Source organism: Pelobates fuscus, chromosome 5 (assembly GCF_036172605.1).
Source record: "Pelobates fuscus isolate aPelFus1 chromosome 5, aPelFus1.pri, whole genome shotgun sequence".
NCBI classification, from domain to species: Eukaryota; Metazoa; Chordata; class Amphibia; order Anura; family Pelobatidae; genus Pelobates; species Pelobates fuscus.
The window spans coordinates 252,709,293-252,726,203 of record NC_086321.1 but is presented as its reverse complement, the minus strand read 5'-3'; the positions used below and the strand labels follow the sequence as shown (position 1 = coordinate 252,726,203).

The following is a 16,911-nucleotide window of genomic DNA, read 5'->3' as shown; positions in this document are numbered from 1 at the left end:
CTGGGATCCAGGCCCAATTATGCACCCAAGCATATCTGTAATCAGTGTTAGTAAGATTAATGGAAGAACTAACCATAGAGATGCATATGCTATGACCTGTGAGCATGGGAACTCTAACACAGAGTAGGCAATACCTGTGTTATCTAGCAGGCAGGTCACAATACGATTACTGTGTTTAAGTTAAAAAATAAAACCTGTCAGTGATATATGATTTGCTCTTACTATAGTAAATAGATATACATCTATATATTGGAAGTTATGTGATATGTCGCTAAGAAAATATTACCAAATAAAATCGTTTAAGATCATGGAAACAGGGAAGATAAAAGGCATTTTAAGAGAACATCATTGTTTTATCCCTTACTGTGTCTGTCTTAAAAGTAAGTGAAGATAACACAGATATACACTAATGAACCAGTGAACAGAGTCAAAATAATCCCTTTTCCCTTCTGAAGGTCTTTAGCAACTTTAGTCTAGTTCTTAATATAACTCGTGGACACAATCCTGCTAAACAACTAAACTTGGCATGCTTAGTAGAGGAAAATGTGCTATATGTGATATGATAGACTTCATCCCTATCCAATACCTGGCGTGGTAACAAACTCATGAGCCTCACTAGCTGCTGAAATGAAAACCAAATATGAAAAACCGTAATGAACATTGCAATAAAAACCCTATATGAAAACCATTAGGCAGCATGTCCTATCAGGGCTAAATATAGTAAAAACCCCTGCAGCGGTTTACAGCTCGTCAATCTACCTAAAGAGGATACCACTTTACTGGAAACTATCCTGTTATTATATAATATTAAAAGTCGGCTATTGTTTGTGTTAACCTTGTTTATGTGTGTTCTATTTCAAATATATATTAAAGAATTAGCTATTGATCTCCCAAGCTACCAATCCACTTCTGTCTCAACACAGCCAGGGTACTCAAAGTATTGGAGGAAGAGAAACAACATATTGTTTATAACCATAATTACCAGGGAGTGAGATGGAGGGATTCAGTTCCAGGGGTAGAGCTAATTACAGCACTGTAGGTTTTTACATTTGATTTTAATTCTCACAAACACATATTTGTTAAATATAGGGGATATGTAAACATAATGTTACAAATCCAGGAAAGTGATGACTCTCCTTTAGAGCTTTTGGGGGAGGGTTTTGCATGAACACTTTATATTACCGGTGCATTTTCATATTTTGGAACTCAGCTTATTTCAAATATATATTGATTAGTAATTGAAAGTTAATTTCAAATTTAAAGAGACACTAAAGTCAATGGAAAAGCTGCCTCTCCAGAGCAATACTGTGCGCAACACTTTTCTCCCGTGTATTCACATTCAGCATGGAGACGCTGAACTCTCCCTATAGAGATGCATTGATTCAATGAGGAGAAGCTGACTAGTGCCATGTGGCATATGTGCAATAGCCTCCCAATGCTTTCCTATGGGAGGCTATTGCACATGATGATCTCAGCCATGGAGGCGGGACTATTTTTACTCCATTTGGGGAGGGGGACCCTAAACAGGTACACCAGCACTATAGTGGTAGTAATACACCTTTGTATTCTTAACACTATAGTGTTCCTTTAAGAGCAAAATAGTTGACCTGGAAAACTCTCCAAGGCAGCTATGCATCCACTTCGACTATTTTGGCCTTTAATTCACTTTGAATTACTGAAAAATCACACTTTAGTGAATAACACTGTATGTGTTTATGTGTCCAACAACGTATTTTGCTTTTCAATTTAATCATGGCATTAAGCCCAGTGAATAGTGAACAGAATGGTTTTAATACGATGAGATATGTCTCTGGAAGAGGAGCGGGCTGGGAAGCAGCCATGCACCTGGCGTGAGCATATCTCAGTTCAATGCTGAGGCTTATCTTACACTTACACTCTGCATGCCCAGGGAATGACAGGAGTCAAAACCTCTTCTTTTTCCTTATCACTCTGCAAAGTACTGTTAATCTATGTGACCTTGGTAGCTGCATTTTTATCATTTCCCAGCTTCACCCCTAGTTCACCTTAAGCAAATGTCAAAACAGTATCTTCCTATACTTTGTAAGTTTTAAACTAAAGTTGCAAAGTTAGAAATTTAGCTGAGCTAGTATTTGGTGGCTTAACCCCTTAAGGACACATGACATGTGTGACATGTCATGATTCCCTTTTATTCCTGAAGTTTGGTCCTTAACACAGGATCTGCAAACACGGTGAGTGGAATTCGCACTTTGCACATTCATAAAATACATCGTTCAGAAACACTTGTGGGGACCAGGTAAATTCCTATCAATTTTAATATTATTCAGTAACTTGTTTATAAAACTCCAGATTCTGTCAATTAAAGACAACCATGTCTAACACTGAAGATATATATATATGTATTTGTACATGGGTTTGTTTTGATTACCAGTATGTTGGTGGTTCTCGTAGAAATTTACAATAAATTCCTTACAGGTGTATACACCATGCTACTGTTGTCCACTTACTGTAATAGGCTTTAGAAGGTCAATGTTAGAACGGAATTCATGCTCCAGAAGATTAAGTTTCTCCTCAGGAAGTGCACAGATCACTGCTTGGCTGAGTCTGGCTACATCTTCATTGTGAATAGTTACATATTCTTCCAGCCGGGAGCTATTGCATAGATCCTTCAAACGTATTTGAAATCCAGACACCAAGACCTGCATTAAAACAAACTTGATCAACATAGCATCACGCATTTCTTCTTTATCGTTTCAAAGAGTAGTTTAGTAATGACTAAATACATAAAATGACTAGTTATGGTAGCCTAGTGGTTCAACATCACAGAGTTAGTAGTGACCAGAATGGAATATAAAGTTGTGTAGGTCTAGTCTTATTGTTATTTTACTCAGCATATCTAGGCTGCTTCTGTACAAGAGATGGCTGTTTTTGTATCCCTTAGTGTAGCTATGTCTCAAGTTTGCTATCAATGAAGGACGTCCTTGTGTTTTTTGCGCATGTACATCCTAAAATACCATTTCATTACATATAGACAATTTTTATTTTGAAAACATTGTGAAATAAAAACTAGACATGAAAATATTTTCTGGGTTGTTGTTTTTTTTGATAATACATGAAGGGCAAAAACATCTTGACCTTTTCATAAGAGACTAGGTCCACAATTATGTAAAACACAACACCAAATTGTACATGTCTCGTAACTCTTGGGACATCAGGTCTTAATTTGATCTATCTAGTCATGAAGAATCTGTTATGTGTTTGGATTGTAATGCCTTACCTGTTCCAGCTTGAGGTTTGCATTCATTATCTCCTCAACCACAATGGTAGGCATGCTTATGTTTTGATGCAGAAATGTTGAGAATTTTTCATCATCCATTAAGCAATCCCGAAGTTTTAAACCTATTAGCCAAGAAAAACATACCAATCTAAATAATACGTGTCTAGCATTTGTTTAAACTTTGTTTTTGCTCATGTGAAAAAGCCACTAGAGCACAAACAGTACATAATTACTTTATTTCAGGAAATCAACAGACAATTTTATTATTCTAAATAATAAAACAAAATGTACAAATAATTTTGCTTAGTGAGTACAGTAAGATTGTCTTAAAATATACATTTGTATGTTTGTCAAACATTGTCAATTTCACTGTATCTTATTGACTAGACTAGCAATTGTGAAGACTTGACAAGGCTATTAATATCATTTTTCTCCGGAACCAGTTATAAATAACAAATGTAAGATATTCCATGATTTGTTTATCCCCGTCTCACTCTCATAGAGTAATCCAGTATAGTGTGCACTTATTAGGTACGAAAGATTCAAACTGGTGTTGCCTATACACACAGCCGGCTAATGAACTTTATTTAGAGTTGTAAATAACGACCATACTTGGACATCATACAATGTAATAAACAGATTGCAATTTTACCTATTAGATTTAAAATAATATAAAACAGGGAATGGAAACATATCTGATGTCACAGAGGAATTGACGACCCCCTCTATGTTTACTGTTATTCATGTGCAGACATTCATGCCGACTCTGCAGTTCTGTCACTCTAGGAGTAATGGGTAACTTTAAATAGATACTAGGACACACATGCTCCGGAACTGTGTCAATTTGTAAACAAAATTAGCCTGGCACAAGCCCTAACCAGTAATACATTTTTTTTTCTTATTCTAAGAAAATCCTTCAAATGCAGCAAGCTAATTTATTTATGTTGAATTACATCACTTAGAATACTCAGCCAAAGAGGTCAGTTGGACACTGCAGGGCCCTTGACAACTGTTTCTTCTCTTTCCCTAAATATACCTGTCATCAATCAGTTGTATAGTTCATTTAAACATTGTATAACACTGAAATATGGTGGTATAATAAAAACATAATTAGAACAAGCTGTTAATGAAGGACTACCTTGATATCGGGCTTTATTTTATGAGAATAGTTTAAAGAATGCATACTCTGAGCCTACAGGCCAAAATGCAATTGTGAAATACTTAATGGCAGTGAGTTGTGCTTGCACCATCACTTGGAGTTGTTTAAACATATCTCAATAAAGAAATGTTGTTTTATGTAATTCTGACATTTTAGATTACACACAAAGTTACACTTGAGTAAAAATAATAAACTGTGTTTGTATGTTTTGTGAGCTGAATTGCCCAAGCTTTTTAATTTGGCACTGATATGTAACTTCTAAGCTAACTGGCAGTGCGGTTATGTCCTTTTTTAATACACTCGTTCAGTCACATTGCTGTATCACCGATTTCTGAAGTCATGGATTTGGGTGAAATGACCTAAATTCACCTCAACATTCACACAAGCAAACTGTTGGTATTTTGCATGATGGACTTTTCCTGATTACGGAGTCCATTTAGCCCTAAAGATTAGAAACACAAAGCCGAGAACATTTTATCTTGCATTACAGACTTTGTGTATTTTCCATGTAAACTAAGGATACCTTTCTCAAGCACATAATTGAAAATACTCCCTTAACTTGGGCTACTAAACACTGGGTTGTTTTCATTGGGAGAATGTTTCTATTTTTAAAACAAATTTATCTATGTTGTCCATGCAAAAAAAAGACAGAACCGACCGTTTGTCTTTTCTGGTTTTCTCTGTATTTCAGATTACAGAAAAGCTTATAACTTGTCGCACAAATGTGTCCGATGACTTCTAGTTGTCGCATTATAGAACTGAGAAAGATCGGTTCCTTATTCAGAACCCAATAATGAAAACAATCACTGTGCATCTAACCCTTAGCAATCCAATTTGCAAAAAATAGTATACTATGTTTTGTTGACCTTTCTCACTTCAAATAAAGCAGTCACCAGAACTACTACAGATGTTGCCACCATACATGAAAACACCCTGGTTCTTGATTATCTACACAGCCTTCAGCTGGTTGGCTTGAATACATTCAAATATTTCATTTAACATTTTAAAAGAATAATGGCTATGCCACTCTTCCTTTAATTCTGTATGTAATTCAGTCATTTACCCACCTTCAGATGCAGAATAAAAATCCTATTACACGGGAAAGAAGCATGCATGAGTTACATCTACGCTGCATTTACAAATATGCTGAGCATGCTCTTAAAGCTAACATGCAATTTGGTAGTAATAATACGTTTTGGGCCAGTAATTTCAGTTTTTGCAGCAGGGATTTTGAACCTAAGGACACCTTTGCTAGCAATGTTAATGTTTATAATATAATATAATGTAATTTCTAATAAAAGATCATATTAGTCATAACAAACATGTAACCTGTTCCTTGTGTCATTGGAAGGAACGGAGCAACGGAATTGAGTCCTGTTTAGTGACTGGTAACCTAAAGCCAGAGCTTATTTTTGCTGTGCTATGGGCATTCCGCCTTGAGACGCTAACTCATCAGTAAGGTCACTGTAGGCTAGCCAGGAAAGTGAACTCCTTAGAATGAACCTGACACATGTCAACACAGGACCTACACCTTCCAAGTAACAGAATCCAAAGTCCAAGTACTCTGTGACTAAAATACCCTGACACACATCTTCACCCGGCTTATGGATGAAATGAAACACTGCCAAAAAAACAACAACTTATAATGCTTTCTGTATGATGTGAGAAACCTATTTTTCATACAATCCAATCAATACAAACCTTTTAAACACCACTTTCAGTGTACTTCTTGCGTTCATTGAAAAGTCAGAGCATTAAGGTTTTACAGACAATGTATCATAAAGGTTTTTTCTGGCAATTCATTGGTGAATATACATATCATAGCTTCTTGACGCTGACGGTACTCCTATTTTTTATACAGTGCGGAAATCAGATGACGTGAACTATATAAGGTTTAAACTCTAAGAAATGTACCCAGCAGGGTGTGTGTTCACATTACAGCCTTAAATGTCAAGATATATCCACCAGCACCACCACCAGTGTAGTATCACATAGCGTAAGAATTATTTGAACTGCAGCACAAGACAGTGTGGGTGTCTAGGAATACAGGATCCACAAAAATAAAAGGCTGAACTCCTGGGAAAATAGGGACACACAAAACATAGATCCAGACCCCTCTATTTCAGATCATAAAATGATATTCTGTCCAAACTGAAAGTACAAAGGCATTTGTTAGCTCCTGTAACACCTGTCACTCATTTAGTACAGTGATTGATAAACTATACTGCCAGCTAACCACAATCGAGCAATGAGCAAAGTTCAGCAATGTTCTCATGAACCTTCAGTATGTTGAGTTGAACGCACTGAAGCCAACAGGAGCATTAGTATGGATTTGTGTAAATCCATTTAACTATGTAATATTATTAGTATGGATTCAAAAATGTATGTCTAGCAACTACAGCATTTTCCATTGTGTAGAAATAAAGCCTATCACTCAGCACACCATTCCAATAAAATAAATTAGAATCCAGTCCCAGGTGTTACATTATCACAAACAGTAGTTCTTCGTGGAAAATGGAATGGGTAAAAAGAATTGCAATCATTGTGCTAAAATCATATGTATGCAGTGAAATAGCTGGGCGTAATTACACTGTACGAAAATAACAATGTTGAATGGTAAATATAAGGCCAAAAGAAAACCTCCTTATTCCAACATCTGGTGAGCATAATACTGAAGAACACATAATTTCACATTGTGGTTACTATAGATGCCTATTCCCTGCTCAGACCAAAATACATTTAAAATGACACTTGTGCCATTGACTGTAGTCTTCTTATCCTAGATGTTATGTATGAGGTGGCTGCATTGCTTTGAAGCAGAGGTTAGGAGGTAAACCAAATACAGTTACCACAAGGTAAAATAATACACACATGCAATTTAAATCACACTGTGTGGCATCTTCACGCTATACATACATTACAGCCAATAGTGAAGGGTGGGTTACATTTTGGTTTCTAAGCATTGTTTAAAAATGACATGTTTAGGGTTTCGTATAAACTCTTAACCTAATAAAATGCGCAGAATAAAGTTACCGTAGATTTGCTCTGATTAAGCAAAAGCATATGTAGGTTTGATGAGAATCTGAGAACAGTACACTATATCGGATTCTTACAAAAAAAAAAACAGTTTTCACGCTGCAAGTATTCTATGATTTTTTTTGCATTATCATTTATGCAATACATTTATAATCCATTAAAATGGGGGATAATTTGGACTCTGCATATTCTCTTTAATCCATTTATATTCATATATTGCATTTTTGTTTTAAGTAAAGAACGTATTTAACCATTCTATATCTGTTGCAACTAGCAGTAAAAAAGAAATCCCTCAGGAGTAGATGAGTTATACATTCCTGTAGTTCCTCTCAGGCACTTTGCATGTTTCATATTTCAAATCAGACATTAAGGCATAGAAGAGTGTCCCACCAATAGTACTTTAAATAGACATCATTCTTTAACATTTTAATGGGGATGACTGAATATGTCCCCGAAATATAGACTAGTAAGACTGATCTTCTAAATCAAACTTACTAAAAGATATTGGAATCTTAATAATCAATGTTTTTCATGTATGGATATTATATATATATATATATTTCTTTCATTAGTAAACTAAACTAGTAGTCTTACCTAACCAATAGCTTTAAAAAACATCCTTTTAATGGATGACCAATATTTCTAAGTTAATTTGCCCGACAAATGGAAAAGTGTCACACTGACTGTTTATGGCAATAACTGCTTCGATGGCCAATACAGCAGATTAAGCCATAGGCGCTAAGCAAGTTCCAAATAGCTTGTGTAACATAAGGAAGATGACATGACACCACTATGAAATGCTGAATATAGGGAACACTTAAACTTAGAAGAATTATATGAGTTCATACAATTTAAGCTTTGCCCTCTGTTACACTTATGTGGAGATGTTTACATGCTTTCAAAACAAGCACACAAATGCAGAACAGAAACTGATGTTATGCTGATCATCAGCTGATCGCTTCCCTATTTCTCATTTTCCATCACATTTGACCCAAAATGATATCCATCTACTTAAAACACTTAAATGCTTAAAGGTCTAACATGACAGCAGTGAAAGTCTTTGTACTCTAAGCTTAAATTTGTTTTATTATTCCCACTACTATTTACTGTTTAAAAATATAAAACCTAAAACTAAAGCTACTACAAAATATGAACTTGCGTCTATTTGTTTTTTCTGCTACGGCATGTTTTTTTTTTTTATTTAACCCCTTAAGGACACATGACGTGTGACATGTCATGATTCCCTTTTATTCCACAAGTTTGGTCCTTAAGAGGTTAAAGACTTAGTAAAACACATGTTTCTTCTTCTGCGTTGTGAGTAAATTTTTCATTCTCCTGATCTTAAAGGGACACTATAATCACCCAGACCACTTCAGCTCATTGAAGCGGTCTGGGTACAGTGTCCCTATTGCGCTTAGTGCTGCAACGTAAAACATTGCAGTTCCAGAGAAACTGTCATGTTTACATTTAAGCACTAAGTCTGAGGGACATCTGTGCTACGATCAGGTAAGTAAATAACGAGGTTTAATGGCAGTTTTTAACCCTTTATTCACTGGGGTGGGCGGGAGAGGAAAAGCGAGCTAGTATCCCTTTAAGGGCAGCAGTGTTCCAAACAATAAAACAGATCAACTGCAATTTGAAACATGGCAGCTTATTTGCCTTAACAATTTATACTTTTTTTTTTTTAATTCTTTATTTATAGCGTGCAGAGGAGTACAAACATGCATTGTTAGCCACGACAGCTTCATCAAGCATTTGATACGCATATATATGTTACATTTACATGGCTTTGTGAGATACTGCACATTTTATAGTTTTATAATAGAGAAACATGCTATACATGCTATTGATGAGTCAGTAGAAGCCTGACATCTAGATACATGTTGATTATACTGACAGGATTGGTATTCAGGTTTGTAGGATAACCTGTACGCAAGCTTGGGAAGGACATGTGTTTGTTATATGGAGCACAAGCTTAAACATGCAAAATCTTAAACAGTATAGATTTAACGCTAAGATGGTTCATCAGCTTGGTGAAAGGTGATATGGGGTGACAGGTTTTCATGAGTGAGTGAGTGAGTCCCGGCACCGTTAGTCAGGATGAGCTTCACAGCGGGTATCCCCCGGTGGTGAGAGCAGAGGGGATGTGTGGCAGAATGATTGAGGCTGGGGAAGAAGCTTTCAGCACTCGTCTGGTAAGTTTAGTCCCAGGATCAGTCCATGCTTCTTGGGTCCACGTCATCTCATGTGGTTGGGTCGTGCAGCCCTGGATCTAGGTGAGGGAGGTCCGTGACCGTATGCTTTGCTGGAGGGATCAGGTGCGGCTTGTTTCTGCTGATTATCGTGAGGCACTCTCCACTGCTTACCGCTGGTAGATGGTTGCCTCTGACCTCTTCGATCACCGTCACTCTGTCGCTGCAGAGAACCTGTTAGCTGCCTGCTATTCTGAGGCATGGGGCGCTCGTTTGAATATGGCGTTGTGATGAGGACTGCCGCCATCTTGAGAGCGTGTTCCCGCCGGTTCCAAGGTGCTTCCATGGGTCACAGGGTGAGGGCCGGGATCACCCCCGCCGGCCCAGAGGGGGGGGGTAACAGGGCCGGACCCGCCTAGCCTCTCGGTTTTGCCGTACCGCTGGTGGGCAGGATAGCTGGGCAGCGGCCGTCCACCCAACTCACCACCCGGGCGGTCTCCATCCTGCACGACGGGGATCACCCCACCGAGGGACTAGAACCTCGCGGCAAGCCTCTCCTCGGGACCGGGGTTGTTTGGTTACACCGGAGCACAGCTGTCGGTTGTCGGGTAAGAGTTTTGCCGGGTTTTAGGGGCTAAAACGGAGTAGCTTTTCAGGAGCTACTCCTCTGTGCGTCCACTCAGCATGGCGGTCCGGCCCCGCCCCCAACAATTTATACTTTAATAAAAAAAAAAAAGAAATGTCAACATGTTTTGTTTCTGACTAGTATAATTACAAACTGTGATTCTGCCTGTTTTTCCCTTTTGGAGAACAAGGAACTAGCTTTCACAATGCCCAATTGCTAGTGAAGAGATCAGGTATAGAACAGGCTGAGTTAGGCTTGTTTTAGCAAATATCAAGACTAACGACAGGTACACTGCTCACTTGTAATAAGGAAGTACTATGACTTGCTGTGGATGTAGAGCATTAAACTTCTGCCCTATGTGTGGAATACTATGGAACTATAGCATTACATATTGTCATGTACATTTGGTCTGTTTCAACACCTCAATTTATTGTGGTTGCTTGTAGGAAATTCGACCAGCTGTCTTTGTAATACCATTCTTATGACATACACAGGGCTGGATTAAGTGCCCATTGGGCCTGGTGCTAACAATTATGATGGGCCTAATTACAGAATCATATCGACAGAAAACACTAAAACAGTTATACCTCCCTGGTGTCATGTATCTGGCAGAGGTGGTGCTGGAGGGAAACTCACAGGATACGGCCATCAGAAAACACACACCCCATGCTAATCTCTCGCTTTCATCTTTCAAGTAAATCCATACCCCCTAAGAGCAGTGTCCAATGAAGCAGGATTTTGGTGGGCGGGGCAAAAGTATTTGCCACTGACCCGAATCATGTAACCAGAACAGCCCAAAGGACAAACATGCCCAAAAAAGGGGCATATCTGCACAAAGAATTAGATGGTCAGCCTGGCGTGAATGCACATCAGTACTATGAGGACAATTCAGCGTCCCCATGCAGAGCGTAGGGACACTGAATGGCAGGGCTGCTTACTGTGCTGCCCTGAGCCAGGAAGCCCCTCCAGTGGCCATCTAAGGAGTGGCCACTTGGAGGTGTCCCTAGAGGCAATGAAAAGGCAGTGTTTACATGAAAATGCCTGAAGGGAGCTATTACACTCACCAGAACAACTACACTAAGCTGTAGTTCTTCTGGTGACTATAGTGTCCCTTTAAGCAAGAGCATGTGAAGAGTAGTAAAAAAACAAAAAAACAAAAAAAAATTTTTGTTTAAAAATTTTTTTTTTAAATCAATGGGCCTATTCTACAGACATGTGGCTGGAGCTGGAGCTCCATCAGCTCCTATGTTAATCCAGCCCTGCACATAGACATTGACTTCACAATATATATGCTTAGAAGCAGTGGCAGCTGATGAAGTTTACCATGACTTGTTGGGCTTTAGAACTAAACCCCATGAGTTGCCATGTCCTCTTCAAAAACAGCTGCATCTCCAGTCATCAACAAGGGGAGAATAGAAACTGTATTTACAGTCATGACAAACACATATTTGTATAGCACACAGTTATCTATAGTCCATACAGTGTCAATAGGATTTATATGTTTTGTTGCAACATAAACACCTGACACTATGGACCAGACTGCAATAAGTAGAAGGATTTTAAAAGCTAGGACACTCTTCATTATCAGGTGGCAAGGACAAGAATAGATATGAGAGGCACTTCTGGGCCAACGCAAAACAGCCTAATTGTGATTCAGTAATCTTCAGCTGGTGATAAACTGAAGGCAAATTCCACCAAGGATTGCTTACTAGTCATTTTACAGTACCACCTCATGCTGAGTGCTAACATCTATTTCTTAAACAAGCACTCACACATTATTACTACCTTATATTTGCTTACCATGAGGTGTATTAATGGGTAGTATTCCTGTGTCTAAATCTAGTGAAATAATTGAGTATTATAGCACTTAAAGGAACACTTTAGTGTTATAAAGCACTTAATACTAAAGGATCCCGTGCTTGCTCCCCACCGGTTCCTCCCTGGCCTTAAAAGGGTTAAAATTTCCTTACAGTCACTAACTTAACTCCAGTACCGGTGACCCTCGGTGCTAGGTCGGGCTCCTCCGATTAAGTGGACCTAATACGTCTATGCGTTTAGCTCTGTGTGAACATTAGGCCTTCCCCTTAGGAAAGCATTAACTCAACATTTATCTATGGGGATATCTATGTTGCTGGATGTCCTCGTGCAAAGTGTGAGGACGTTCAGTGTTGTTTCCCGGAGTCAAACTATGTGAAAGACAAGGAAGTGCCTCCGGTGGTTGTCTCATAGACAGCCATTAGAGGCAGTCTTAGCACTGCAATTCAAACATTGCAGTGCTTTGCAGGATTAAGGGGGACACTGCACCCAAAACACTTCAATGAGATGAAGTGGTGTAGGTGCCAATAGTGTCCCTTTAAGTAATAGAAAAGGGCTGGAATCCTGATATACTTTAATTCTGTCAAACTGTTCAATGTTTCAGTGCAAATATTCTGCAACTACACACTATTTGAAGTATCTAAAAATGTTATTGGGAGAAAAATTGTATACTTCTGGGGCAAAGTTCTAAAAGTGAATCAATCAGCAGTAATATTCCATCAGTTTCCATTGAAATTGCTCAACCCCGCTAGAACTTTGCCCCAGAACACTATTGCTTAATTACACCTGATGTATATTACAGGGTAAAAGTTACTGTATTAACAGGACTCTAATGCATTTGGTTTCAAACTACACAATGAAAAGATCTCTAGGAAAACTGGAAATGTGTGTTTGTATATAAACGTAATATTTTCTTCTTAATGAGCTTTAAAGTTGGTATTTAGTGAATGACTGCGCTGGATCTTGTATGTTGCATTATTTGGCTCCAGCTGCACTCTTATAATGAATGCATGTTCAGGTGAGTGCAATGATCTTGGTTTAATAAATATATATTTGGAATCCAGGCCAACTCACTTGGTTTTGTACCCCTCCCTGTTTCAGGTGCCTCAATACAGTGTGCTATTTGACCTTTCACTGCAGAGAGCCCCAGAAAGAAGGATTAACTAGTAAGTGGGTTAATCTCAAAAGAGAAGGCAATAGAATGCTAGATGTTTAATATATATATATATATATATATATATATATATATATATATATATATATACATATATATATATGTTATATTTTTTTTTAACTTTGATATGCAAGTCAGTCTATCACATGATTAAAGGGACACTCCACTGTCCGAATCCAGACCAAATCAAAATCAGTGTTTTATTGTTATAATCCCCGATGGAAACATGTATGCATTTAATTATGTGCTTATTTCATTGGGGCATATATATATATATATATATATAAAACAGCTTGCAAAATCTGCAGATCTAATTCTAGGCTAATTCTAGGATTTATCAGCCTAAATCCATTACAAGCCCTCCCCTTCTAACCGTGCCCAGACTGTCTGTGGCTGTCCAATCACAGAATTCCTAATGCAGCTCAATGAGAAGCCTTTGCAAAGACAGGTGGTCCAGTCAATTGCTGCCTTGTGAGTTTAGCTCCACTAAAATAAACAAACCAGGAAGGAACAGGCCCGGTGGTCTGATTTACAGCATGGGTGTAACCTGGTTAATTTATGGAAGTGCCAATTTCTCTTGAAAACCTTACACATAAAGCACTTCAGCAAGCTCAAGTTGACCTTAAAATGTCTGGAGTGTCCCTTTAACTAAAGCATGAATGAATACAGAGAGGTAGGCCAACCTTAATTTCATCTTATACATAACATTAATTACTATAGAGCCGAAATCGAGATGGCAAACCTATTGCACCACCAATGGCATTTAGATATTTTTGAGGTGTAACTTATTGTTTGCTTCCTATATTAAAAATCACTCTAGAAGTAAGAGTTGAGCTTGGGGTGCACCATTGCATTGCTTATCTATTGTTGCTAGTGTTGAGACAAAGACAGTATGTTACAGACAAGTGAAAAGGATCATCCCACCTGAGAATGGGGAGTTTATCAGTTATTTGTTCAGTTACTCGATTTCTGCATTAGACTGGGCACATTAAAATTCCTGATCTAGACCATAACATAAAAAAACTGAAGGATATTGTGTTCTGAATCTACAACCCACATATTTTCTGTGCAAGCCCTTTGATTTGTACATTGTGTTCATATCACACTGAAATGTTTACTTGTCGTTGATAATAATTGCAACAAAGCTACACTGACCTTACCATGTCACTGTATTATTAATGATGAGCCAAGAAGGCAGAAATCAATTGAGTGAAATATAGGCTCTAGAGGACATATGAAAATTAAACTTCTCAGAATTCCCTTTGGACATGCATAACTGAACACAATATCTGACATTTAGAACATTCTTGAGGATTAACATCATGTTAGCACATTGTTTTGCATATTTAAAGTGCATATGGCATTATGATAACCACATGATATAGTAATGAAAACAGATGTGATACGCAACATTTTGTTTTACCCCAGCTTCTACATTATCGTTGAAGTAATTATTAAGCAAGCCATTTCATTTTTAAATTACTTCATCTAACTTCTCTCATATGCAGATTTTCCCTCCAGCCCTGTAGGACAGCTGATCTAGAAGCAAATACTGAAATATCTGGACATATGCACATTTTCACTCCAAAGTAAGTCTAGTTAATATTGGTGAAAAACAGCACCTCTCAAAGAGACCACTGATGATGACATCAGTGGTCTTTCAACAATTGGGTAGGAAATGACCTGGAATTTACGTATAAGCTACGTTTTAAAAATGAGAGCTCACTGGGGAGATATAGAAGACAGCAAGAGCCACAGAAATATAACTAATAGAAGCCTCATTTTTTCCATCTTGGCTAAAAAAAATCCAGATTTCAGTACATCACAACTCGAGCATTAGGTATCAGATACCCAGTGTAGAAAAGGTGAACCAAGAGTGGATACTATGACGATTTGTCATTAAGAAGTGAAATATAAAATAATTTACCTGTGCCCTGAAATTTGTGCAGATTCCCAATGAATTTGTGCATGTCTTTCACACTTGTGTCTTTCTGGCTGTATAAAAGCAACTTCTTTGCATCCGAGAACAAACGGGAGACTCTGAAATAACGGAGGCAAAGATGTTACATTGAAAAACATTAAGGTAATTGATTGCGTAGAAAAATAACTCCTGTGTTTCTACCTTCATAACTTTATCATACAAATCAGGATCACAGGCAGAAACTTTTTATTTTTTTCATTGTTAATTTTTTATTTCTTACACACACAGAAAAAACAACACAAGCCATAAACAACACAAAACACAATAACATAAAACTAAATAAAATAAAAATAAAAATACATAAACAAAATAAATTCAATTTTACTTTTCTTTGCTATTACCTTGATTTAATTTATAATCCTTATATTCAACTTATACCAGTATGCAAAGTAAAAATAATTGACATTGACAATTAGTTCTTACTCACAAGCGGAATGCTCAGCATATTCGTCCTGTTTTAACAGTTTTTTTAACAGTTTTAACACTATTTTACCTAAATCTTTCAGCTTTGCAGTCATACCCTATCAATTATTCATTAATATGCAATAATGTACATGCTTTAACCTCATATCTGTTTTAGGCTATTCCTCCTTTTGCTATAACCTCTATTTATACCTTACACCTATATGCTAACCAATCTTGCCATGCTTTTTCATGGCCACCTTCTCTTCCTTCTATTTTATTTACTATTCTCTCATATTCATACGTCTTGTCTACTCTTTCCTGCACTTCCAAAATATATGGTGGGATTGTTTTTTTCCAATTTTGAGCAATGCTTATTTTTGCAGCGATTAATATATGAATAATAACTACCTTATTTTTTATTCGACTCCACTCTTGGTATATATGTAAAAGATAGAACTCAGGGAAATTTGGTATCACTGTATCCATTAAAATTTGAATTACTAATTTAACATCGTTCCAAAACTTTTTATTGATCATATTGAATTATAAAATGTCATTCAGGGTCTCAGGCTGAGCCAGCTACCTAATATAATTATACCGGTCGCAAGCTATACTTCTTGATCACAAATCTCACCGAAGGTTAAAAAAATATTAATACTCTCAATTAATCAAAGTGATATAACATTATCTTGTTTATTTCCGTATTCAGGTGATTCTAGATAACAATGTGGGCTAAGTTATGAGCATTTGTAAATCTAACCACACAAAGTTCTTTATTTTATGATGAGCACTCTAAATGTCAATGTTTCACTCAATTAATTAGCATCCATAGTTCGACAATTAACACTGCTGAAGTATCCAAATATACAGATTTGTATGTTCTATATTTTTGAGAAAGAACTTCAACTAAGTAGTCCAACTATAATGAATGTCTCCAATCCAGTTTGGTAAATGAACTGAAACATTCTTCATCAGAGGTTGTGTTGAACTTTGATATTTAGAAGCTGGTAATACAGAAAAACATTTGCAATTCAATAATTCAGTGAACAAGGTTTTTAACTTACATGGATTTATTGAAATTCCCAACCATTCCCGGAGTCTCTCCTGGCGTTGGGTAACGGAAGCACGGATTGTTGGCGTTGCAAACAATGCCCTGAACCCAAGGTAAGGTTCCTGCAGAAGGCATTGCCTTGTTTGGAAAATGACCTATAGGAACAAATTATATACACTGAAGACATTGTGTATTAGGGTACAACAAATCAACACAT

The 16,911-nt window shown here is 37.3% G+C and overlaps 1 protein-coding gene across 2 annotated transcripts in view; it reads right to left on the bottom strand.

Moving 5' to 3' along the window:
- The window catches only part of ABCA1 (ATP binding cassette subfamily A member 1), a 110,042-nt gene that overhangs the window by 50,453 nt on the left and 42,678 nt on the right, over positions 1-16,911 (bottom strand). For both annotated transcript variants that reach the window (XM_063455214.1, XM_063455215.1), the window contains exons 4-7: positions 16,708-16,849; positions 15,185-15,297; positions 3,257-3,378; positions 2,487-2,678 (exon numbers count right to left, since the gene is read on the bottom strand). In XM_063455214.1, the coding sequence (XP_063311284.1) occupies positions 2,487-2,678; positions 3,257-3,378; positions 15,185-15,297; positions 16,708-16,849 (569 nt within the window). The remainder of the gene's footprint in view (positions 1-2,486; positions 2,679-3,256; positions 3,379-15,184; positions 15,298-16,707; positions 16,850-16,911) is intronic.